This window comes from Colossoma macropomum, unplaced genomic scaffold, assembly GCF_904425465.1.
Source record: "Colossoma macropomum unplaced genomic scaffold, Colossoma_macropomum, whole genome shotgun sequence".
NCBI classification, from domain to species: domain Eukaryota; kingdom Metazoa; phylum Chordata; class Actinopteri; order Characiformes; family Serrasalmidae; genus Colossoma; species Colossoma macropomum.
Window position 1 is genome coordinate 5,900,832 of NW_023494810.1, and position 26,492 is coordinate 5,927,323.

Here is a 26,492-nt window from a genome sequence, read left to right on the forward strand (position 1 = left end):
CAAAAAATGGAGATACATGGTTTTCTTTGGACAGTGGCGATATGCCATGATGGGACTGGTGGGCACAAGGGCACAACATCAATACAGTCATGAATGCAATTATTCCAAGAAATGTATTCATATAATGGAAGTGTCTGTTGTTTTAGCTGATGTTCAGCTCTTATTAGTTGGGTTTATTCTACTGTATGGAATGCCTGGAATGCATGTCTGTGCCAACCAACCCCTTCTCTCCTAACTTTTGTGTAGCATTCTGCAGTAATTGTCCAGATTTAGTACACTGTTAGAAATAAGGGTGATGAGGTACATGTTTTGTTCATCAAGTTACAAACAGTGTAAATGTTCCCTCAAAGGTACAACAGTGGTTTCAAAGTCCAACCGTGAACCTTAAATAGGTTTTTCCAGTTGAAAAGCACATATTTAGGGAGCCCTGCTGGTGACGTCCCAAATAAATAAACATAATGTGTAACTAAGTTGTGGCCACGCATTAGGATGCCGTTCCTTTGTGTTAATACAGTGTCGCCACGACTTAATACGAGCTGTGGTCAAGGCTTAATTATCGCATTCCTACACCCTAAGTCGTAGCCATGCATTTGGATCTCTTTCCCATGCCTTACTAAGTTGTGACCATGACTTAATTATCTCATTCCTAATAATAATACGTAATTAGGTCATGGCCACACGTTAGGATGTCGTTCCTATGCATTAATACAGCATGGCTATGACTTAAAAAGACTTGGGAATGAGATAATTATGTCGTGGGCACGACTCGGTAAGACGTGGAAATGAGACCATGCCTTGTATCTCGTCCCTACAGCTTACTAAGTCGTGGCCACACATTATTTATATTTATACAGGATTTCACCAGCAGGGCTCTAAACATCTTTGTACCTTTTCATAACCGAATGTTTTAAAACAGAACAGTAAAATGAAGACGGGGGGTGTGGAGTCAGTACAGCTTAGAACATATAGTTTCAGTGGATTATGGTGCAGTTATGTTCCCTGACTAAAGGTACTGAGATGGACCCTTGAGGGAGCCCACCCCAGTGACAGTTTACTACCTTTTTTCTGATAGTGTATCAGATTATTTTAGGAATTCTGTGGAAATTCCTGTAGTATTTACTATTTCTTTTCTCGCTCAGTCAGCCCATCTCTCTCTCCCACACCACAGCAGCTGGGCCTTTTCCCTGCCCCTTATTTGGAGAGTAGGGCGGCCCATCACAGCTGCAGTGCGGAGAGATGATGGCAAACACACACAGAGTGGCCTGACTGCCTTACTTTCCTCACCGAGTCCAGACGCGGTTTAGCCTGACGGTGCTGTTAGCTAGAACCGCAACGGAGCAGTAATGTAGTACAAAACTACCAGCATGGAGCAAGTTTGGAAGAACGGTACCGTGCTGGGTTAAACGGGTCTGACTGCAGAGTGAAAATGGAACAAGGAGAGGTAACTAAACGTCTTACTTTAACACTGACACTTAAACATGACCAAATCGGCTGCTATGATAAATGCTAATAAGTCAAGCTAAACTCCAGTCCTGTTTGCTTAACAGTCGCTCTGCAGTTTTTGGTCGAGATGCGTTGAGAAAAGAGCTTAAGTTGGCTGCTTGTTCGTCAGCTTTTTCTTCGAATTTTCCGTTCCACCTTAAATGGTGCGGCGGTTACGTTCTGGCGTCTGTAAAGATTTTAACTGCTGCTCCATTTAAGGTGGAACGGAAAATTCGAAACAAGCAAAATACAAACTCGTGGAAAGAGTGCGGTTTGAGCAGACAATGGAAAAAAGAGTGAGGTGAGAGTAGACTTTCTGAGGAAAGAGTGAGGTTAGAGTAGACTTTCTGAGGAAAGAGTGAGGTGAGAGTAGACTCTGGAGGAAAGAGTGGGTTCAGAGTAGACTTTGGAGAAAAAGAGTGAGGTGAGTAGACTTTGGAGGAAAGAGTGAGGTTAGAGTAGACTTTGGAGGAAAGAGTGAGGTGAGTAGACTCTGGAGGAAAGAGTGGGTTCAGAGTAGACTTTGGAGGAAAGAGTGGGTTCTGAGTAGACTTTGGAGAAAAAGAGTGAGGTGAGAGTAGACTTTCTGAGGAAAGAGTGGGTTCTGAGTAGACTTTGGAGAAAAAGAGTGAGGTGAGAGTAGACTTTGGAGAAAAAGAGTGAGGTGAGAGTAGACTTTGGAGGAAAGAGTGAGGTTAGAGGAGGCGTTGGAGAAACAAGAGAGAGCTAACTTGGCAGAAAGTGTGGAGGCTTTTCTGCCTTGTCCCTCTCACTTGGGTCCTCATCCACTATTATTATACCACCAGAAAGTAACAAGAGGTAGAAGTTAAAAAACAAAAATATACATACATCCATTTCCACACAGACATGTACATATAAGAAAAAACAAAACAAACACGTTACATTAAATTCTTTGATTGCATTGATTGTCCTTAGTGTTTCCTTTTATTTAATATTATATGAAAATGACACTTGAAATCTTCCAAAAAAGTGCATGAAATTAGGTTTGGAGAGAGACCATATGTGTGAGAATATGAAACTTGCCTAATATGAGAAACAATTGTGTGGTATACAGTTTTCATCCCATCTGAAACAAAATAAAACATCAAATACATCAATCCATATGATACTTCCAGCTTTTTCCCAGAAAAGTTTTATATATCTATCCAAAACGTTTTTTTCTGTAAATGCAGTGATAAAACAAATGAACAATCATTTCTTTCTCTAATCCACAAACATACAGACATCTTATAGTTTCTATATTTAAATTAAACATTCCCAAAACATTTCACTGGATACATTCTGTGAAATACCTTAAATTATTCGGGATTTTCCGTACTTTTTTCCACTGTACGTTATCAAATAAAGATAAAGAACCACTCAATATCTGTTGCTGCCAGTAGGTGAGACTTTATAAGGACCTCAGTGGATGTTTGGATAGCGTAGCTGTTGTTGGCCCTTTTTTAAGATATTTTTAAGATGTTTTTAATGGAAAGAGTGACTGAAACTCTAAAACAAACCTTAAGAAGCCTTTAGCACTTCTGGACGAGCCCTTCAGGGGGTCTTTAGGAGCACATAAGAACCCCAGGGGGCCTCCACAAACCCCTAAATGGCCTTTCAGGAGCCTGAAATACCCTTTTGTAAAGAAGGCACCCTTTTGGCACCCTTATGAACATTAAAGAGTTTTGTTAAGTAGAATTTCCTCATATCAAAATCTTTTTTTTTTACTTTTAAAATTTTTATTTATTTTAAAAACAAGAGTGTTGATAGGGAGTTTATCCACATTGGCAGCAGTAACAGCCTCCTCTCTTCTGGGAATACTTTACACTAGATGTTAGAACGTTGCTGCGAGGATTTGATTGCATTGAGCCACAATATTATTAGTGAGGTCAGGTATTCTAACTCCTCCCGAAGGTATTGGATGGTGCACCATTATTCCAGAGAACACAGTTCCACTGCTTCTAAATATCCCAAATCATTCATTAGAAGGGGTTTTGGATGCTTTGGAAATACTATGTGTGTTAGCCTGCTTTAACACTGCTTAAAGCAAAGACCATTATTTAAAACCACTTTTAGCCATTAGAGGAAAGAAATAGTGAATTAATCTTCAGGTGAACTTCTCCAGGTGGCGGTGATGTTGGCTGAGATGCAGCAGTGCCTGCAGCGGGAAGGTTTAGGTGCGGAAGCTTCCAGTTTTGACCGCCTGGCCGTGCTGTGGCGACTCTATCAGGAAAAAGAAAACACTGTAAGGACTCTCACTCAGGAGATACAGGAGCTACGGGCCGAACGTGCTGCAGAGATCAAGACTGTGAGTGATGCTCCCCAGCAAATCTTAACTTTACCCATTATATCAGTGGTCCCCAGTCCTGGTCCAGGAGCAATGCATTTTATCCATCTAGTTAGCTAATTATTAAGCCTTTACTGTGCTGGAGTGAGTGCTTTCGAGTAGGGAAAAAAATGGAAATATGCAGGGTAGGGGTAAGATCAGTATTAGGAACTTAGGGACTGTTGCATGATATGATGAAACACTGGTCAAAGGCCAGTTTCCACAACCTCCAATTTACCATAAAGTGGAAAAATAGTTCACTTTATTCAGCACAGACAGTTTTTATGAGAACTCTGTAGTTGACCAAAGACATTCTGTCCTGGAAGTGTATTTACCCTATTCTTTAACCCTTTAAATGCTCAGGGCTCGTTGGCAGACCTAAAGTTTTATTACACACTAAATTATTTGATAACTTCTATTAATGTACAGTGTTGGGGTAGTTAATCCAAAAAAAAGTGGTAAAAAAGGGGAAATTGATGTTTTAAATGTAATTAATATCACTCTGTTAGAGACATATGAATAACAAATAACAAAATTCTTTTTTTTTTTGTAATTCAAATATTTATTATTTTTCTGTCTTTTCAAGCTAACAAAAAAAGAAGGGGAGAAAAAAATGTACAGCTCCTCAGTTCACATCCTTCTGAAGTCACAACAAACAAGAATGATGTGGGATTGTATCATTGAGAGTTACAGATAAAAGCCGCTGTACTTTTCCATCCCTGCTTTAGCTGATAAGCTGTATAGTTTCAAGTGTCAGAAATTTCCTCCCCGCCACCCGAATGACTTACATGGCTAACATGCACTCATATGCTGCTGTTTGTCATTAATGTCATCCGGTCTTTTGACTTAAGCACATTTATACTCTTCCAATGTCTTAGGATTATTCTAGCAGCTGTGATAATGCCTACTATGATGAGAGAGAACTTGTTACCTGAGACGTTTGGTGATTCAGTCGTATCCCCCAACAAACACAGTCTAGGCGATAGTGGGGTAATACAACCAGCCCATTTACCTAAAATTTCTAGAATTTCTGTCCAAATGGGTTAGGTTACCAGGATTGTGTGTATGAGTGAATGTGTGTGTGTGTGTGTTCCCTTACAGGTTCAGCAGTACGTGGAGAACATCCGGAGTCTCTCAAAAACACGGGACTCAATGGCTCTAGAGCTGGAGCAGGATAATGAAATGCTCCGCACCAAACTTGATGACATCACTCTCCAGCAAGGTTCACCTCCCGTATATTTTACATTGCTTATCCAAAGTGTGGGCACACGTTGTCTTGTTTTTAAACTTTCTGAATATGTTTCATTTTCATTTGTGAAAAAAATATATATATTAGGCTGTTATACAGGGTGATTCACTCCAAAGAGGCCCCGGATATTCTGTAATAACTCTCGCTAGGATGAAGCAATCTGAACCAAACAATATGCAAAGTGCTCCTCAGTATATGGAGCTTCGAACAAGCCGTGATGCCCCTGTGTCGAAGCGCTGAAGTAGGCACCAGACAGCCGTCATGACGTTTAATCTCTCTAGTGCTTGCCAATACGTTCAGGGACCTCTTTTGAGTGAATCTCCCTGTATTATTATATTATTAATCAAGTTATTGTATTAATAATCAAGGAATCTAACAATTGTTTTGTTTTTCATGGGACCAAATAATAAAAGTGGATTAACTGTACAAAAATAAACATGTATAGCCTTTCAGAGATTCCAAAACACTGAAATACTCTAAACATTTAAAAAGACTTCATTAAAAACAATAAAACAGTCTGTGCTGGTTCCCAGACAGGGATTAAACCCAGTGCTGGACTACGCAGAATTTTTGAATGGTGAATTTCCATTGAAAAGAAACGGTAGTCCATGACCCGGTTTAACTCTTGTCCAGGAAACTAGCCCATAGTGTTTTAAATGTGTAAAAGTGGATGTGTGCGTCAGGCTCTTTCTTACGTTAAGAGAGATCAGTTGGAGAATGTAAAATAAGCATTTTCATCAGTTAATTATTGCAGATTCATTGAGGAGGTAAAGATCTAGACAGCTTTCTGTTTAATATGTTATTGCAAACCAACAAAGAAAGCATTCTGCCCAGTTCCCCAAACTTTTGACAAGTCATCTAAACCAGAAATGTTATAAAAATGTAAAAATTCCTGACTTCATCTTCTCATTAGCTCTTTCTGTGTGTATGCAGAAGCTCAGAAGAGCGAGATAGCGGAGATGTTGCTGCAGGAGGGCCTGGCCGAGGTCATTCCCAGCAGCCTCAGCGAGCAGGTGGCTTACCTACTGGCAGAGAGAGCTTCTCTCCTGGAGAAACGTCAAGAGGCTGTGGACACCAATGCCCTGCAAAAGTGTGCTCAAAACACCTCACCACAGAGTTCTGAGGAGAACCCAGACAAAGTAAGAGGATCAAGCAAGGATGGCTTTGTTTATCGACCTGCTGTGCTTCATTTAATGGGTTTTGCGTTTTAGAACTCGGTGACATTAAATTAATGGTTTGCAAGAAAATCACAATTACCCAGTTTCCCATTCTAGTCAGTCAGTCAGTCGAGACACGTTTGGTGTCTGAATTTTGCTTCTTTAGTTTTGCGCTGGAGCTACGAGGCTAATGTAGCTAACAAGAAATAGAAGCTTAATTAGTAATAGAAGCACCAGACATGCTTTGTGCGGACTGCATTAGCTACATTAGCCTCTTAGCTCCAGTGCAAAACTAAAAAATAAACAAAAAAAATGCACCAAACGTCTTGACTGATCGACTACATTTGAAGTAAAGGGGGAAAATTATGTAAATGAGATTTTTAGCCAAACCTTTGCTTTAAAACACAGTTTGGCTCCTTGAACTCATAAAAGTTGTTCCCTCAGGTGGAGTCGCTGCGAGGACAGAGCCCTTGGAAGAGGCTCTTAGGGATCAGGAAGGCTGCACAAACCAGGCAGATATTTACTCCTGTAAGTCAGTTTTTAATGAGGCTTTTGATGATGCATTTCACAGAGGAGGAATCTGTTATTTGCCAGTCTTGCTTTATTTAAAATCACAGCAAACCATAAAACGCATTGCATGCACTTAAATTCAGTCGACCTGTCCTGCATTTTCTCTCTTTATTAAAGCCATTGTTCAGCCAAAATGAATGACATTTTCCTCTTACCCCAAATGTATTTGGTCATCCAAGATATGTTTAGTGTCTGAACTTCTATCCCTTTTAGATGTGGCTAATGTAGCTAATAAGTAATGGAAGCGTATATGTCCGAACAGTTAGCAGTTTGCCTGAACCATCACACATTTGTGACAAACTGCACTATGTAATTTTAAAAAGACTTGCTTGTGTGGTTTCTGACACTGTTTGATACTGTTATCTGTAAAATGGACAAATGCAGTGTCAGCCTCCACAATACTGTACTGTACTTTATTATTTACCGGTGTCTGACACCACATAAGCAAGTCTATTTGAGGTTACTTAGCCAAAAATGAGTCATTTTGCATATATATATATATATATATATATATATATATATATATATATATATATATATATATATATATATATATAATCTAAATCAAGGGAACCAGAATTCTTTTGGTCCATTCATCATGAAATTTACATACAATGCAAAGGGCAGTGGGTATTTTCAAATTATGTCAAAAACTGAAAAACTTCAAAAATGGAGATTCTGACAACGGTCATATATATATATATATATATATATATATATATATATATATATATATATATATATATATATATATGTCACTTTATACTGTAAGTTTCTCTTGCTTAGCATCGTAGCTCCAGTACCAAGGCTAAAAAAAAACTCTGGACACCAAACATGTGTTAGCTGATTGACTACACTTGGGGGGCGGGGAAAATTTGGTAAATTTGATTTATTCTTTAAAATAAATTTGATTTTTGGCTGAAGCATCACTTTGAGTCTCAATTCTAGCCCTTAGGCTTGAGTAATATGACACCAGACATAGCTTACATATCAGCTTGAGAAGACATGAAGAAGAAGGAAACTTCTTAATGGTATTCGGACAGCCTTAGCATTGTCCAAAACGAAATGACTCTCAATATGCTCTTTGTGTTAGGTGGTTAATGAGGGCAGTGGCAGTGGGGAGAATGCATTAAAAGAGCGCGAGCGCTGGTTGTTGGAGAGGGATCTGGACGAGGCCTCCAGCAGGCTGGACATGGCCCACAGGGAGATCCGCCGGCTCACGGATGAGCTGGAGTCAGCTCGCCTCACTCAGAGGGCCTACGGTGAGAGCCTGAGAGTCGGACTAGTGTAGGGGTGTCCAGTTCTGGTCCTGGAGCGCTGAACTGAATAACAGGCGACTTTTCTTCTAGTTACTCACTGATGAGGTGAATTAGGTGTTTGTGGGAAAGAGAAATTACCAAAGAAATTACCAACAGGACACCAGCTATTCAGGACCAACTGACCCACTTCTGTTTGTGCCTAATGCAGGAATGTCTCTTTAAAAGTGTGTTTTCCTCTCAGAGCCAGAGCTGCAGGAAGCTCAGCTAGAAGTGGAGCAACTCAGGCAGGAGGTGGAGAAGCTCAAACGCTGTGGTAATATACTCCCATATGTTTCTTTTCTTTATAAATGCTACAGGCCAAAAGTATGAAAGCAAGCAGTGTTTTATTAAGTTTCAGAAAATATTTTACAGCCAGTTTAACCAAAGTGGGTTTTTTTTCCAAAATAGTCCACAGGATATTCAATCATATTCTATTCTGTTCAATGAGAAAAGCCTTTCTTTCTCAAAAACAGTACTTTGAGCAGTTTATCATTTTTTGCAAACTCCTAAATCAGCACACTTGGTTTGGTTTAATAAAAAATTCAGTGCTTGGACCCCTGTTAATTAGTTGTTCACTGTTGCTTTTGTTGTATGTTAATGACTTTAATAAGATGCAGTGTCATAAACAACCCTTCATTAACTTCATTTCAGGTCAGTACAAGTTATTCATTTTTCAGCAACAGAAAAAAAAGCTGACAACATACATTTAACAGAAATTTGCACCGGAGCCTCAATCGCTAAATATAAACATCTTTTTCAGCATTTATTGTGTCCACGCTTTGCCTTTATTATAGTTTTAGTTCTTTTCAGAGCTTTGCTTTCAGCTTCACAGACATTTGCAGGGATATTTTTCCACACATCCAAAGTTCAGTCTTAGACACTGGTTACATTTTCTGTTTCTCACAATCCAGATAATCCAAAACACATTCAGGGATGTTTCTGCTTTGTTGTTTATTTCCTTTTCTCAGTAACTTTTTAATTACTGCTAACCCGATAATGGGGATTTCAATGTTATATTAGCATCAAGTGAACAGTAGATTATAGCCACATTTTACAGCAGCTGTCTCACACTTAAAATGATGGTTCTTCAAGGGTTCTTTAGTAAAGAAAATGGTTCTGTATAGAACCATGAACTCTCAAAGAACCCCTTGCATGATTAAAGGGTTCTATATAAAACCCTTTACTAAATAACCCTTGAAGAACCATCATTTTTAAGAGCATAGATTAAAACAGACATTTGAAGCTCAAATCTGACATACAGATAACATATTCTTTATTTTTTAACATTTCAACTCCTGGTTCTTATCACCACCTCTGTAAAAGAAATCTGAGACGGTATGTTTCTCCACAGTGAGCCACTTCACATCAAACCTGAGTGACTTTGTTTACAGCTCAACAATTGAATTATATAGAAGATTTAAAAAATGGTAGAATTCCCCTTTAATAAGCATGTTACTGTCAGATACTGTATTTTTGTTCAGGTTATTTTTAGAAAATTATTACAGCGGGTCTGAAATGTACAACCTTCCTTTAAAGGAAACATCACAAAGTAGCAAATAATGAGCATCAGATGTTTTTGATTTCTGAGAATGTGCAAAATGTCCTGTTTCAGATGTGGCTGAGCTTCGCAGGGCTAAAGAGATGAATGAGGCGCTGGACGCGGAGGTCCGTCAGCTGAGGGACAGTGTGCACAGAATGCAAACAGAACGCTTCCAACTCCTTGAGCTGGTATGAAGCTATATTACTGAAAAATGTATGGGATTAATAGAATAGAGTTTATACAGGGAAAAGTTACATGAAAACAAATCCTATGATTTCTAAATTGTCATATAATAAATATAATATACTACCAGTATTCTAACATTCATCACAACAGAAAGTGTTTGACTATCTTTGAATCATCAGATTGACTTCAAAATTGAGGACTTGGACAGTGAGGATGATGAAGATGTCCAGGCTTTCTTCCAGAAACTAACAAAGGTAAAAAATGCCTACGACTGTCCTCATAGCCATGTAAACTTTGGCTATTAATGTCCTGTTTGATGACATTTATTAATGCTGTTTCATTTTGTTAGAGTCGTGTGGCCAGCACTGGCTCTCTGTCCAAAAGCAAGAAGAGGAAAGAAAAGGACGTCCATAAAAGGTTCCACCTCTAACTGAATTTTCCTGCACTGTGCATATTTAACACTTTGGCCAGTTGCAATAACAGAGCTGAAAAACAAATACAGTGCTTTTTAATTTTTTTGAAGACCTTAACAAATAAAAACAATACAATTTTTACTGGACAACATTGCACACAGACTCAAATATGACATGCATTAGTGTCTAAAAATATGAATAAGTATGCTATGATGTATATGCAGTACATGTCTTTTCAGCATGTTCTAAATGCTGATATAAATTCTATAAATTCTTGTATTTTATTCTCCAGCTCTTCATCATTAGTCAGTTTCTGACCACAGGACCCAAGTTAAATGAATATTTTTAGTGGGTGAACTATTCTGAACTAGCTCAACCCCTTAAATGGCCAGGGCCCACCAGCAGGCCCAAAGTTTTATTAAACACTTCTAAAACTGAAGAATAACTGAACCAGTTTGCATTGAAGTCCCCGTAGTTACTGAATTTAAGGGGTTGATGTACACTATGATGTACACCCTTTTCAGTGCAGCCTTCAGCTCGTAAGACACTCTGCGAGAATTGCATTTTGTCACCCTGGTTTGAAAAATAGTAGACAGCCTGGACATAAATCCACATCAAGAGGTCATGTCATAACAATGACATAGCAAAGTAATAAGGGTTTATACTGCAAAACTCAGAAATGTTTTGCATCTCTTTAATAGCATCTCATAAACAGTACAAAACAGTTCATCATCAGCATTCATATTCATATTACACTAACAAACTAAATGTGCATTTCTGAGGAAATACAGTGCTGTAAAGGCTAAAAATAATGTTAAAAGACCACAGCTGTAGCCAAAGTAATGGAAAAACCAGTCCCTATTTTCATCTGAAGTTTCCATTGTTTTGCCTTCTCCCATGGACTTAACTCTCCAATGGATGTATAACTGTTAAACTTTCCACTAGATTGTATTTCAAACACATTCATCTTTTGTTTAATAACTATATTGAGCACCTCACCGTTTATCACCAGCAGTATAGCCTCCAAGAAAGAACACTGCTCCCCTCATAGATGGCAGTGAAAAGAAGCTCTCAGTAGAGTTGAAAAAGACATCATCTAAACATCCTCTAACGGCATCCAGTCGTTCCGGGGAGACAGAACGATGTCAAATCTGTTCTAGCGTTGCTCTGGAGATGATGAAGTTGCATGCATTAACGGTTAAAATCTATGAAACCTACAGTCATAAAGCGTAAAGTGTTGGTCATGCCAGTCATAAACACAGGAATATTTAATGCAGAGACCTTTATGTAGTGATATCAGATGTTGCCTAGGCAGACATGCCCCACTCAGAATCATATAAATAGTGACCAAATTGGAAATAGATAAATAAGTAAATGTGTTTTAGAAAAAAAAAAACAGGACAGATGATAATTTGAGAAATAAAAGTAGCCAGTAAATGATAAATGATAAACATATATAGACTCTAGTTAATAATGAAAGATTCTTTTTCTTCATTTCAATCAGGGTTTTGATTCAGCAACAACTTTAACCGATGAATACATTTAATGTAAATAAAAGCAAATACTAATTCAGATGGTGAATTTCCAAAATCAATCTTATTTCTATCTGAAACAGGAACAGAATTGTTAGATTAGTCGAGAAAATAATAGATTAACTGATTATGTAAGAAATCGTTAGTTCCAGTTTAGTTTAGCATTCAGTGATGAATGTGCTCAGTTTTTGGCTAAAATAAAAATAATTTTGAGTTATTTTCAAAACTCCCCCAAAAAGGATGGTTTGTTGTTATTGTTGTCTGTTACTCGTATTCCACTACTGTGTAGGTGGAGCCTCCATGCACATTTGTGCACAAATTTGTTCAGTATGTTTCTAAAAATAGTTGGAGAATCGTATCAAAATATTCCAATTGAATCATAGTTCAGTTTGAGATTTCATGATGCATTAATCGTTCCTCAAAGAATCAAAGAATCAGAGTCACATTAAATCAGTCCAAGATTGACAGTCCTAATATAGTTGTATGTAAGTTTGTGCACCCCTGATTCAGATTACATGCTTTATTGATTTTCTGTATGAAAATAAGTTCCTCTACAGAGAACACACTTCTGCACAACCTCTGCAGATTTAATGCACAATAACTGTTTATTTGCTGAATTTAACACATTAGGGGGAAAAAAGAAAACATAAAATCTAGCCTGTGCAAGAGTTATGGCAAATTTTGTATTTCTGTGTTTTCCAATATATTAAAATCAGCAAATAAATAGAAATTATGCACTAAAATTTGCAGTTGCAGAAAAATGCCACTCTGTAGAGGAAGCATTAACTTATTTTCACTTAGAAAAACTAGAAAAACTTTTGTCCTGGAGCAGGAGAAGCTGTGGGTATCATTGACCCAATGTGCTGTATTAACAGTGTTTATTGATGCAAAATGCATGTTTCACATTTGAGGAATGTACAATAGAATATGTCTTGCACATTTTTTTTTGTTTTAGTAAACTAATTTGTTTTAGTATATTCCAAATATTAATAATATTTCAGTGTATTTAAGATTTTTAAAATATATTAATTGTAATTACAACCTTTTTAATAATTATAATAATATGGTGTAGCTTTCATACATATTATGCAGCTCAGTAGTTCTTCACAGTGTTTGTGAAACAGTTGCAAAACACAAACAGTATAAATAAGACAGTGTGTGGGAAAAAGAACATACATTTAAAGAATACCATCATAAAATTAAAGGAGAAAGAAAACAACAGCAAAGCCTTACAGTAGAAAAAAAGAATAAAAGCAAAACAGTTCGTCAAATAAAAATATATAGAGTTAAGTATATCATTATAGGGCAGCACGGTGGCACAGTGGGTAGCGCTGTTGCCTCACAGCGAGAATGGCCTGGGTTCGATTCCCGGCCGGGTGACCAGGGTCGTTTCTGTGTGGAGTTTGTATGTTCTCCCCGTGTCTGCGTGGGTTTCCTCTGGGTACTCCGGTTTCCTCCCACAGTCCAAAACATGAAGTTAAGCTAATTGGAGATGCTAAATTGCCCCTAGGTGTGAATGTGTATGTCTGTCTGCCCTGAGATGGACTGGCAACCTGTCCAGGGTGTATCCTGCCTTCTGCCCAATGACAGCTGGGATAGGCTCCAGCACCCCACCGTGACCCAGAAGGATAAGCGGTTTAGATGATGTGTGTATGTATGTCATTATAGAAATAGATAGTAAATGCTAATAAATACATAATAAATAAACATTGCTGAAAAATGTTTTAGGTGCCAATAAATAGAAATTATGCACTATGCAGAAAAAGCCACTCTGTAGAGGAAGCATTAAATTACTTTAACCTAGAAAATCAACAGAAAGTCATCTCAAACTTTTGCATGCAGCTGTAACTATGAGACACTTTCTTCTGGCTAATTATCAAGTGGTAGGTAGATACTAACAGCTGGTGTGGGGCTGATTTTGCAGATGCTGTACAGAGCTGGAGGATCAAAAACAGGCTGTTTTGAAGCTCCAGACTGAGCTTGAGGAGGAAAGGATGCTGCAGAAGAAGACAGTGGAGGAGTGTAATGACCACAGTAAGAGGCGGGTGGCGGCAGAACAGCTGAATGTGGAACTCCGAGCTTTGTGTGAACAGAAGGAGGAAGAGCACAAGACCAGAGTCCAGCAGCTTCAGGAGAAGGTGAGGATCAAAAAAATAGTTTAGTGAAAATTAAATGTATAAAGTTTGTCCCTTACACCAAATGGTCCATCAGCCAAGAGATGTTTGTTGTCTGAAATTTTCACTGCAGACATGAGGCTGAAGTGGCTTAACAAGTAACGGAACAGAATTAGCACCGTCCAAACTGCACACCTAAATCATCACACGCTTGCCTTAAATCATGCTCAGCAGGCCTGTCATGATCGCTCCAGGCACAAGTTAGAACTTGTTTTCTTAGAAGCCTTAAATTCTGTTTGCTGTATTGTAAACTTAAGACTGTAAAAGCTTACAAGTGTGGAAAGTAATTGCGGTCAGCTTAAATAATTGCGATTATGTAATTATTGTGACAGACCTAGAATTTTGAATATTGTGGCTGATTACAGTTTCTTTACACTCTAAGGCTACGTTTACACAGCAGGTAAAAGTGGCCTAAAACTGATTTTCTCACCAAATTTTATTTTTTTTTGTTTGGCTGTTCACAATATCTTTTAAATGTGATCTGTATGCGACATCAGTTTGAACAGATCAGCTCCTGAACTGACCCGCATGCGCAAAAGAACATTGCGTCACGCTGCTTCAAGCAGCTCATCCAGAGGTAAACAATCATGACTATGAACGAACAGTTTGTTTTATCTTCGCCAGCATCACAGTATGAAGTTCTGTTTGCTGACAGCTGGGCTCATCACCCAGAATGTGTTCAAGCTTGCTGTAAAAAAAAAAAAAGTTATTCAGCCACGGTCACTTCTTTGGTTCGCGTCCTCGAATTCTTAAAACTTTGCTTTCAGACTTTTAACTGTTCTTTCATGCTGCAGCCTCGCTCTCCAGCAGCGTTCGGCCATTTCTCTCGAAACCTCTTTGAACGCAGAGCGGTTGCGATAAGTCCCGTTAAATTTTTTGGTACGGAAACATCAGTCTAATGTTTATGTCAGCAGCGTGAAATGATGACGAATGACGAGTTAGATTGACATAAAAGTGGCATGAATTCCAATCTGGCTGTTTAGACTGAGTTACGTTGCCACAGATCGGATATGGATCGGATTTGAGTACCATACATGAAAGCGTCTCAAATCGGGATTGAAAATGTCAGATTCAGTGTGTTTTTTGCCATTCACACTGACACACAGACACACATCTGTGTCACATATGAAGAAAAATATTGGATTTGGGCCACTTTGACCTGCTGTGTAAACGTAGCCTAATTGGCAGAATTTTGGCAGATTTCTATTCCAATTTGTCTATTTCTGTCCGTTTGTTGTTGTGCCTTTAAGACTTGTACATGTAAATGATCTCTGTTGTGGTTGGTTGTACTCTATTGTGTCTCATTCAAAAAGCAGTCTGGGCTGAAACACTGCTTATAACCTCAGTGTGAACGGGCAGGGCTAAAGTGCTGTAGGCTGACTAAGTGGATGTCAGTGTATTGGTTTTCATGACATCACAAAAACAGTGAACTGAAAGTAGGAAGTTTCTGACATGGAACTGTTTACATACATCAGACTCTTCTATTTCCCTTTAAGCCCTTTACGTAGGTGTTGTCAATGCTCAGCGAAAGGATGGGAGTGTGGAAGCACCTGGATTTGAAGTAACAAGCTGATAATAAGCTGTGGCAGAGTTTGTCTGTAGATTAATTCACTGGCTCCGTCTGTTGATCTTAGCTGGCGTCTCTGAACGCTGAACTGGGCCAGTTAAAGTCTGCTCTCCATAAGCAGTGTGAGCAAGCCAGACAGCAGCACATGGCTCTGCAGGCTCAGGCTGACCGGGCCAAGGTCCTCTCACAGGTGAACACCCTCTTAACATTTCATTTTGGCACATGGCAACAGATCACAAGTGCATGTGAAATGAAAATGCATGTCCTTCAATGAAGCATCAGTTCATTTGTGTGGTTTCTGAACACAGTCAAAGGAGCCTCTGCTGCAGCAAGCTCAGTCACAGTGCAGGCAGCTGGATGAGGAACTGCAGAGGGTCCAGGGACTCCTCGAAAACACCAAGAAGGAGCTGCTCACTCAGACTGAGACGAGTGGCCACCTTCAGAGGAACATTGGCGTCCTGGAGCAGGAGAAGCTGAGGGTATCATTGATCCAGTGTGCTGTATTAACAGTGTTTGATACAATTTGCATGTTTCACATATGAGGATTGTAGAATAGAATACATCTTGCAAATATTTTAGTATATTTCAAATATGAATAATATTTCAGTGTGTTTTGCATTTTAGAGTATATTAATTGTATCCACAACCTTCTTAATAATAGTAATAATAATAATAATAGCATAGCTTTCATACATAAACATGCTGCTCAAAGTTCTTATCAGTTTATAAAGCAGTTTGCAAAACACTAAAACAGTACAAATAAGACAGTATGTGGCACAAAAGAACATACAGTTAAAGAATATCATCATAAAATTATAGGAAAAAGAACAAGAGCAAAGCCTGAAAAATATATAGAGTTAAGTATGTCATTATAGAAACATAGACAATAAAAAAGACAGCAAATGCTAATAAATACATAATGAATAAATATTAATTGCTAAATAAATGTTTAAGCTGTTTTTTAAGACTAGATGCTTGATTGGTGTGAAGTCTTTGGTTTGTTATAGCAGAAGGCTGCTTTATTTGTCTCTTGCAGTTTCTGTAAGTCTTTTTGTTCTTCATCCCTGGAATGTTAGCAAAGCCAGAAAAAACATATAATTTTTAATCGAAGTTCATATCGGAAGCGAGCCCTACCTTAGCTCAGGTTTTCTGTTCCTGCTGAATGTCCCCGGAAAGAGTTCCAGTCTGGATTTGCTGCTGGTTCAGACTTTTAATCCTTCTTGAAACATTTTAGTTTACAGTACAGGGTGATTCAAAAAGATTAGTCCGATTTCAAAGCGCCATATTTTTATAGCCGTGAGGCGCCGAGGAACCAATCACATACCAATTGAAAGAGGGTCATAGAGTTTCTGACTGTCAGTGGAAGATGACTCCCTTCAGTCTGCGAGGAGATGGAGACCCCTGAGCAGAAAGCGCTTCAATGAGAGAGAATCCATCATAACTGTGCAGTGTGATTTTCGTGGGCAGTGAACCTACAACAGCTCAGAGCGTTCGTCGCTGGTTCCACAACACTGGATGATCTCCGAAATCGCAATGAAAGAGCCGTGAGTGCAGCGACACCCGACATGCTCAATCCAGTATGGGATGAGTTTGACTATGGTGTTGATGTTGTCTGTACAGCTGGAGTGGGTTCATATTGAGCACTTGTAAAATTAAATCATAAACTTTATGCTCATTTAAACCATGTACAGTTTACTGCATTGTTCTGTAACGATTTACAAGTGAAGTAAATCAGTTTGAAATCAGATGAATCTTTTTGAATCACTCTGTATTTTGAACACATGCAAATGTTTCTCAGTACAGATGCAGTTCAGCTCATTTACAGCAGCAGCAACTTTTTAACAGTTCCTCAGTGTTGTGATAAAGATGTTTTTCATTTCTGCATGTCCTTCAAAAGCACAAGTCGACATTCTGACTGGCTCAGAGTTAAGTCTTTTTATATTCACAGAAATGGTACATCTTTACAAAGAGAAAAGACCTGCAGTAGAGGGGTGTGGTCATGCGATGCAGTGCTGGTTTAGCCACATCCCCTCCCACTGTAACTGTTCAAAAAAACTCTAGGAGATGTAAGAATCACATTTTATAGGTTCGTGAGTAAAGATGCTCTGTATATTTAAAATTATAGCACAAATTGTCATGATTTTGTTCTAAATGTTTGCTGATTGACCTCTTAACAAACCATAAGTTTTATTACACACTTCTATAACCTAAGAAAAGCTCCATTAGTTTGCATTGTAGTCATTATAGTTACTGACTAATAAGCCTTTGTATAAAAGAAACCTAGATTGTTAAGGAATTAAGGCTATTTGACAGTGTGACTGGTCCCCTTTAAGAGTTTCAAATACTGTTAAAAAGTCCTCCTGAAATCAGAACAGTTGACCTGTTCTGCCTTGTTAGTTTATGCAGGAAAATGCATGATTTCTGATTCGCATTGGCTTTAAAAGACACTTAAAATCACTCTTGCAGGTGGTTACTGAGCTACAGGAGGCCCAGGCCAAAGTGACACAACTGCAAGACAAAGAAGCATCGCAGGCTGCCGAGCTCAAGACCCTGCAGCTAAAGCTCCAGATGCAGCAGGCTCAGTGGGAACAAGACAAGTCCCTCTTACAGCAAGAACAAGAGAAACTCAGCTCCACCCGGGTTCAGTTTGGCTCCATGGAGAAGGAGGTAAAGACCATTTGCCCCCTTCTGTCTTCTCAGCATAAAATGTGAACCACTATTACAGAGCAAAGCGGTCTCTGCTTTGAAATATGAAATACATTTGGGTTTTTTCCAAACACTAAAATGCATTAAAGAAAAACATATTTCCAGACTGAGTATATTTTATTTGATGAATACACTTATATCGCTTTCCATGTGTGGTAGATTGAAGGTCTCCAGCAGCAGCTGAAGAGTGCCACCCAGCAGCTCCGTGTGGTGGAGGAGGATCGTAACGCACAGAACTCCACGCTGGAGCAGAAAGTCAGAGACATGCTGGAGGAGTTTGATACGCTGAAGATCCAAGCTGAGAACGCTCAAAAGCAAAGGTGCACCTGAAGAACAGCTGATCATGTACTATTGTCCAAATAAAGATACAGTACATAGACTCTACATTATCAGCAAGTGTATGTTTGATTAATTTATCCTGTAGGTTAATATCCTACATGCCTTACCTTTAACACGGAACAGGGAGCACTTGGCCGAGAGAGAAAGGGAGCTCCAGCAGCAAGTGCAGTCTCTGCTGACCACCAACACTCAGCTGACCATTGCAAAGGCAGAAATGAGTCGAGTCCAGGACCAACAGCGCAAAGAGCAAAATGAGGTAAGATACTGACAGAAGACATCATCACACCATCTCCAATTTATTAGTATTAATAGTATTTAAAGTAGTATGGTGGGCTTGGAACCAGAGGGGCATAAGTGAAATTTTGAGCAAAAATTGTCAAATTAAAGCTCTTGATGAGATCTGTCTAATACCAAAAACATTGTTTCATTCAAATATAAATGCAGTTTTAATGTTAAGAATGAATAAACACAGACAGGCCAAAGTATGGCTGAAATTTGTTTTTGCACTCCTGTAAAGTTTGTCAGATGTCTCTGGTTCCAGTAGTAGCAGTTTTGAAAAACTTTTAATTAAAATAGTTGCTAAAGACTTATTAAAATATTTCACATTTTCAACAACTCTGCTAATTAAAAAAATAAATAAATAAAAAAGGTTAATAATAAACTACGCTTGGCAAGGAAAAATTCCTGAAATGTGACCTTTTTTTTCTGTCAGATGCACAATTTGTTCTAAAGAAAGCATTATATGTGTTCTTTGCATGCAGTTCAGGCAGGTCATAGTGAAGCTGGAGGACAAACTGAAGTGCAGTCAGCAGGAGACTGAGAATCTCCAGATCCAACTTCAGCACGCTCACTTTAACCTGCACTCTCAGATCAGGTACAAACAGCTTAGAAGTCTAACCAGATTGTGTTTAATCTTCAAATGTTTTTAAGGCTTTATTAGACAATCAGTTCACACAATTTACACAATTTCAATTTCAAAATTTCCCTCTTAGCGCAAACAGCCAAAACATGGTTGGTATCTGGGGCTAATGTATGACATGCTGTCCAAAAATAGACCAGTAAGCTTCCATAACTTGTTAACTGCACTCAGTAAAATAAATTGTTGTATGAACTTAATAAAATTTTGCCACACATTTCCATTCAAATACAGTCAGCATACACAGATATTGTTACCGTAACATAAAGTTCAATTGTTGATGGAACGAAATTGAAACATTTCCGTCTAATTTATTTGGATTTCATTGAAACGGAATTCTCTTCGGATCAAAATGAGGAGTTTTATTGATTGAAATGAACTGTCATTTATTTAATGTCGACATATTTTCAGCTTTTAAGACAAACAACAACTGAAGAAGCAAACTTCAGGCACCAGACATAATCAGAACCACTGGCCAACTGTGTTTGCACACAGAGGACTTAGACCTCTGCATTTAACCCATCCGTGCAGTGAAACACCCACATGCATACACACTAGTGAACACACACACACACACTAGGGGGCAGTGAGCACACCCAGCCCAAAGCGGTGGGCAGCCCTATCTACGGCACCCGAGAAGCAACTGGGGGTTAGGTGCCTTGCTCAAGGGCACTTCAAACATGTCCTGTCGGCTCAGGGGATCAAACCGGTGACCTTCCGGTCACAAGACTGGTTCCCTCACCTCCAGCCCACAATTGCCCCACATATTGTGGCTGATCTGTGATTTTGGTCATACACATGCTGTAAAGCAGGTGCCCTATGGATCCCGAATCTGTAACCTAGTGTCCCAATTTTTCCAGCAAATATCAAGACAAGAAGGGTCGCCACAAAGAGAAGCTCTGTGAAGCCAAAGAGGTTTACCTGAGAGAGACAGCCTGGAGAGATGAAAAGATCAGGGAGCAGGAGAGAGAGCTGAGCGTCCTCGCCAAGAGGACGGAGAAGGTATTTTGTTGGTGGCTCAGATTCTGGTCACATGAAAACTGAGTACAGATGTAATCATTACTCATCATTATTTTCACCAGGGAGAGTGAGATGGTGAAGAAGGTCACAGCTGAGAATGAAGTGCTGCTTCTCAGCAAGAAACAACTGCTGTGTCAGCTAAACGAGGAGGAAGAGCGCAGAAGACACGCAGTAGCCACAGTCACGGCTCTTCAGCAGAGGTACAGAGTCTGGAGGGGGCTACAGTCTCTGACCAGCAGCTTGATTTTGTCATGATTCTTTAGGAAATTATTCAAAGTATCATGAACAATTTTCACCACAATTTGAGAAAGTTAATTTGGAAAGATACACACACACACACACACACACACCCACACACACACATCTTCTAAGCTGCTTATCCTTCTGGGTCGTGGGGGGGGAGCTGGAGCCTATCCCAGCAGTCACTGGACGGAAGGCAGGATACACCCTGGACAGGTCGGCAGTCCATCGCAGGACAGACAGACAAACATAAACACTCACAATCACACACACATTCACACCTAGGGGTAATTTAGCGTGTCCAATCAGCCTGACTGCATGTCTTTGGACTGTGGGAGGAAACCGGAGCACCCGGAGGAAACCCACGCAGACATGGGGAGAACATGCAATTGGAAAAATGCAGAATTACTTTTAAAAATATGCTGAATGCAAATACAGATGAATCACCATCTTCAGATCAGTGCATTAAGATGCACAGGTGGATTTTTACACCCCTGGTTTGCAGTAACATTCACTCTGATAAACCTTCCCACTGGTTTGTTTTTCAGGGTGGATTTTCTCGAGAAAGACAGTGTTCGACAGCGCGACCTTAACATGATAAAGTCCAAGCAGATTGCAAATCTGGAGGGGCTGCTGCAGGACAAGCAGTGTCTGATCAGTACTGAGGTAGATATCTGAAGTAATGGCACTGAAACGAAGGAGGTTCAATAACGTAGCAGACTGTGTGGTTTGTCCATCCAGCATCTGACCCATCATGGTTCTTCTTGTGTGCAGGATCTCAAGAAGTTGTCTTCATTTGAGAACCGTATCATTGAGGGCTCAGAGCAGGCCAACTGCAGGTAAAGCATCTGTTCTCTGAGCCGTACTGCTCAGATAAAATTATGATGTTGACTTGAGGCCTGTCAAATTATTGGTAAATTTTGTGTGATTAATAGCAATTTAATGCTATTGCCAAATTGGTTGCCAGTGGAAGACGTACAACATAAAGAACATAATATTTAAAGATAGTTAATAATGAAATGGTCATTGAAATGGTTGAAAATGGTTATGGTCATGGTTGGCAGTTTTCTTTTTTTGAATTTAATTTTAATTGGAATAGCAATAAATGGTACATAAGAAATTTCAATATGCTTCAGTATTTTCCCAGCTTGTGTTCTTCCATTTTTTTAGGAAGTCATATAGAACCAAAGCTTTATATAAGAACAAAACAGAACAATTGAAAATCTTAAATCAAGTCTAGTTAGGAGATTCGTACATTTCACAGTTTCCTCTCTGCCTATGAAACCTATCAAACAAAGCAGTCAGCCTGAATCAAAGATGCATATTCAGTTCAGTTCCCCCAGTACTTTGATTTTTTCTATCAGTGAATTTAGGGAAAGTGTGAATCTCTTTACGCCAAAAATGCTCTTAACCACCTCAAGACAATCCTGTATTGTTGGTGGTTGTCATTGAAACTGTTTTCTAATTATTTATTTATTTTTCACTTGCTGCTAATATCATTCTAAGCTGGTATTTTTCTACTGCTCTGTTCACCTGAGGAGGCAAAAGACCCAAATACAATACTTTAAAACTATACGGTACCAGCTGCTTTAACACACGCTCTGCTGTTTTGTGTATTTCTTGCCAGAAGGGATGAATGAAGGCTGGCAGTTTTCAATCTGAACACCTTTTAAGAAAAACAGTTGCAAAGCTGTAAGCTTGTAAAATCACTGTAACATATGGCCTCAAGCAGCTTACTGCTTTTATTAAACAGCTACAGCAAAAATATGATACAGTAAACACATTTTCAAAAAATACTGTAATTACTAACAATCATAATAAACAATTTTTCCAAGAAATGTAGTTAATTTAGAATAACTTAGAAGATTTTGCTGCCAAACAACTACACAACTGCTGAGTGCGGACTTTGTCACTTGTCATTGTAAAGTTAATTTCATGAACTTTATTTTTCTGTCATACAATAATGAAAATGCCATAATATGCTAGTGTTCAATGCAGATATCATATCTTCACCTTTTGAGTAGTTTTCGCTCAACAAATTCGGACTGAAGCGATAATGCTGATTTCCACTAGCAGAAACCTGGTGGTAGAAATATGTAATTGCAGGTAAACCTATTAGGACACACACAAACTCTCATTTTCAGCCATTTTAGCATAACTGACAGAATGATTGGTAAGTATTGTGCTCATTCTGTAAAAATGTTTTGTCAGTTCAGCCTGGTGGAAACAAGCAGTGAAATAAATACTTTAAAACAAAGCAAAATAAATAATGATGTACAAAAACAATATTTTTCATCAATCCAAATTTCAAAATCACATCAGATCCACTTCTGTCCTGCACTGAGAGTGTGTTAGGAATTTTATCTTCCAATTCACAATTTATTGATATCAGAAATCAAATGTGAACAAGTAAAAAAATATTTATACCAGCTGAAATTAGAAATGTTGTAAAAAAAATATAAATGTCAAAATTCTGTTTTTACTTGCAGGAATTACTTTCTAGCCTGTTCACATTCAGACAAGCATGTGTGGCTTTTTCCGTTTTATTTTAAGAAACAGTGTTCAGGAGTTTAAATGCAGTACATGCAGTGATGCATTTTTCATAAGGAAAACAATTAAAACGTAACAAGTTTGAATTAAATTAATTTAGTTATTATTACATAATCATTGCATGTCTAAATTGAATTTGTCTAAAGTTAATTTTTAATTATTAAATGTTTAAATTAAATGTTAAAATGGAAAGTTGTATTTTTATATACAAGAACTTTCAAGCAAAAACCTTTTATCTCCATTTTTGTAGTTTGTTTTTGTATAATTTGAATACTATAGTTACCTTTTACACTGTTAAACCTTCATTAAAGGGAAGTTGTTTACCATATACAGCTATTTGAAGGGGTGCAGTGTGGGATTGATCACTGGTGCACAGCTGTGTTTACACACATTGATAAGTACCTGCTTTCTTGTGTGTACTGGTGATTCTTACACAGAGATCTAGAACTTGTCTTACACACACTTTGATGAATGAAACCCTGCATTCTTATTTATCAGTACAGAGGTTTACATGTTCAACCAGTGAAACCATCAAAAAGACAACAAAAACGACAAAAGCGGTAAAAAGTGAAGCTGAAAGACGCAGGAAATGTGCGCTCTGTCTTATCTGTTCACAGTGAGAGGGGATTCGAAACGTTTGACCTTCTAGCGATCATCCAGAAAACAAAATCCAGTCCAACAGAGGAGCCTGCAGCTCTGACCCGAAGCCGTGCCTCGGAGATGGACTATCTGAACTGACCACAGGAATCTGCACACACCCCTCGGCACCCATCGCAGCACAAAAACAGCTTCAGAAGAGAACGTGCAACACTGAACAGCGCCGAAAAGTAAAATGAGTTTATTTAATGGATGCTCTGAGCAGCATGGATGACGTGTGACTGATCTACACAGCACAAAGCACTTTTTCTTTGATGGGCTGATATATATGTATGCAGTGTTGATTATCTGCTTATGTAAGCTATTTTGTGAGTACATATTGGGATTTGTAAGATTATTTACTATATTTTGTTCTTTATAATGATGCTATTTATTGAATTTTGCAAGCTATGTGGAATTTATATGTTTATTTATGACGAGGCTGAAGCTGAGCAGTTTTATATTGTGTACCAGTGGCTACGTTCACATGACAGGCCTCACTGCTCAATTCCGACTCTTTTTCCAGATCCAATCTTGATGGTTCACATTTGTGTAAGGAAGTGGCTCACATCTGTCATTAGTGTGAACGAAGCTGTGTCCTGAAATGACGTGATTGAACCCAGTGCGTCATGAACAACAAACTAAGCAGGAGAATAAGGTTTTATCGCAGGGTAATCTGCCCTGAAGAGCTCTCAGCTGTTCATTATTGGAGCAAGACAAAAGTGAAAAGGGTCAGATGCTTTTTCACCGTTTACTGCTGCTCCCACGTTAACGCATAAGTGAAAAAGTGGTCGCAGGTTCACGAATCGGATATGCATCTGATCTAGGTCCACATATAAAAGGCCTTGTTCAGACTGCCAGGCCAAATCTGATTTTTGGCTTGTCCAGATTGTATTCAGATTGATTTGTGATGGTCTGAACAGCAAAAAAAACACACGAGACCCAAAGTTTGCAAATCGAATTCAAACCACATGTGGAGGTGGTTTGAAATGCGATTCCAGTGCGTCTCAGTTTGGACGCTCTGGCCACTCAAATCGGATTTCAAAGTGTCCTTTGCGTCACTCACAATGCAACAAACAACGACAAAGTCAAATCCAGAACTATGGAAGTGCTGGGATTCAAGAAGACAGCAAAAGATTCATTTTTATGCCAAAGAACCTTGAAGAGTTTGGAGGGTGACATGATGCACCTCCGTCTCTCCTGCATCACCAGTGTAGCTACATAGTTACTGACACCCCCGTTGTTACCACAGCAACCCATGCAGATAGGTGATGTCTGGGCACACAAATCCAATCTGATCTCTTGCAAATGGACAGTCGTCTAAAATGATCTGATTTCAGATGCAGATCCGATTTGCCTGCAGTCTGAACATAGCCAAAGTGGCTAAGATCTGAGTTAAAAAGATCAGATTTGCGTCTCCACAGTGCTCTGAAAAAATCAGGTCTGTCTCATTAATCCAAAATATCAGATTTTGCCATTTTAGCCTGGTAATGTGAACGTAGCCAATGTGTGCTTTTATACTAGAGATGCATATCAGAATCATATCTGATCACATAGTTGCTTTAAAAAAGATGTTTAGATTTGACTGATATTTCAAACTGATACTTGATGATGTATTTATTGTACTCTGTCTAATGCAGCGCTGGGCTGCTGTGCTAAATGTCTGCATTATATTTATTTGACTGCGTCTGTTGCAGTAGAACTTGTCCCAAATTTCTACACTTTAAAATGTTTATGTATCAGTATCAACACATACGTACACAAAAATAACAGATACCGGCATCAGCCCACAAATTATGTACCATCGATGACCTAGTTTTATTTAAAACACCATTTTATAGTGCAGTGAATGCAGTTTCTAAGAATGTTGTCACACCAGATTGAGCTTTACATCATAAAACACAAGACCACAAAAATATCCAGACTTTTCTGATTTATTTTCTTTCCTTATTTATACAAAGTCCTTTCTAAGTCTTGACTTTGCATATAGCAGCCAAGGCAAACTTTATAGAGTACCACAATGCAAGACAAATAAAAAAAACATATTTGTAATAACTAGACATTTTATATAAATGGGTTAACACATAAGTATTTTATAGTTTATTTACAGAATATTCATGCTAGGAAATTAAAAAAAGCCATACAGTACTGAGTACAGTGAAAACACCAGTATGGTAAACTTGTATATAAAATGTGATGATAATTAGTGATAAAATAGTTAAGGCTTGACTGTATAGAAAATAATATAATGGCAATTATTAATACTTAGTCATGATAATACATGGATGAAAAGACCAGAGACATTTTAAACATAAACATATGTACACATGGGGGTTTGTGACATGACAACTGACCTTTCTGTGAAATGTTGAAGGGTACATAGGGTACATATCAGTGGCAGTGTGAGCGTGTTTATGTACACCAGAGTTGAGAGATACCAGCAGATACTAGCTTATGCTGTTCTGTAGTCCCAGTTTTTGGCACTAAAAGCACATCATTTTAAAGGACTAAGAACAGTTTAGCTTGATGAACAGACACGAAAAAAAAAACACATTCACAAAGACCTACTAAACGAAATATGCATTTAAACG

At 38.6% G+C, this 26,492-nt stretch overlaps 1 protein-coding gene across 2 annotated transcripts; it reads left to right on the top strand.

Annotated features, from left to right (window-relative positions):
- The first annotated feature begins 1,222 nt into the window (after positions 1-1,222).
- On the top strand, positions 1,223-26,223 carry si:dkey-264d12.5 (trichohyalin). 2 transcript variants are annotated; one of them, XM_036559148.1, is made up of 22 exons: positions 1,223-1,441; positions 3,608-3,790; positions 4,910-5,030; positions 5,991-6,196; positions 6,659-6,742; positions 7,878-8,046; positions 8,285-8,356; positions 9,695-9,810; positions 9,988-10,062; positions 10,158-10,225; positions 13,678-13,891; positions 15,562-15,684; positions 15,803-15,973; positions 17,961-18,161; positions 18,360-18,520; positions 18,663-18,795; positions 19,301-19,413; positions 20,316-20,457; positions 20,539-20,675; positions 21,264-21,381; positions 21,490-21,554; positions 23,883-26,223. In XM_036559148.1, exons 1-22 carry the CDS (start codon positions 1,427-1,429, stop codon positions 24,001-24,003), a joined length of 2,808 nt encoding a protein of 935 aa, XP_036415041.1. In that variant the 5' UTR covers positions 1,223-1,426; the 3' UTR covers positions 24,004-26,223. The 2 variants fall into 2 exon arrangements, with proteins under 2 accessions (XP_036415041.1, XP_036415042.1); XM_036559149.1 differs by lacking the exons at positions 1,223-1,441; positions 3,608-3,790 and adding an exon at positions 4,549-4,798.
- Positions 26,224-26,492: the final 269 nt, after the last annotated feature.

Excerpts from the sequence above, each read along its gene's own strand:
- si:dkey-264d12.5 (XM_036559148.1), top strand. Across the intron at positions 5,031-5,990 it reads TGACATCACTCTCCAGCAAG|AAGCTCAGAAGAGCGAGATA; the intron begins GTTCACCTCCCG and ends GTGTGTATGCAG. Across the intron at positions 6,743-7,877 it reads CCAGGCAGATATTTACTCCT|GTGGTTAATGAGGGCAGTGG; the intron begins GTAAGTCAGTTT and ends TCTTTGTGTTAG.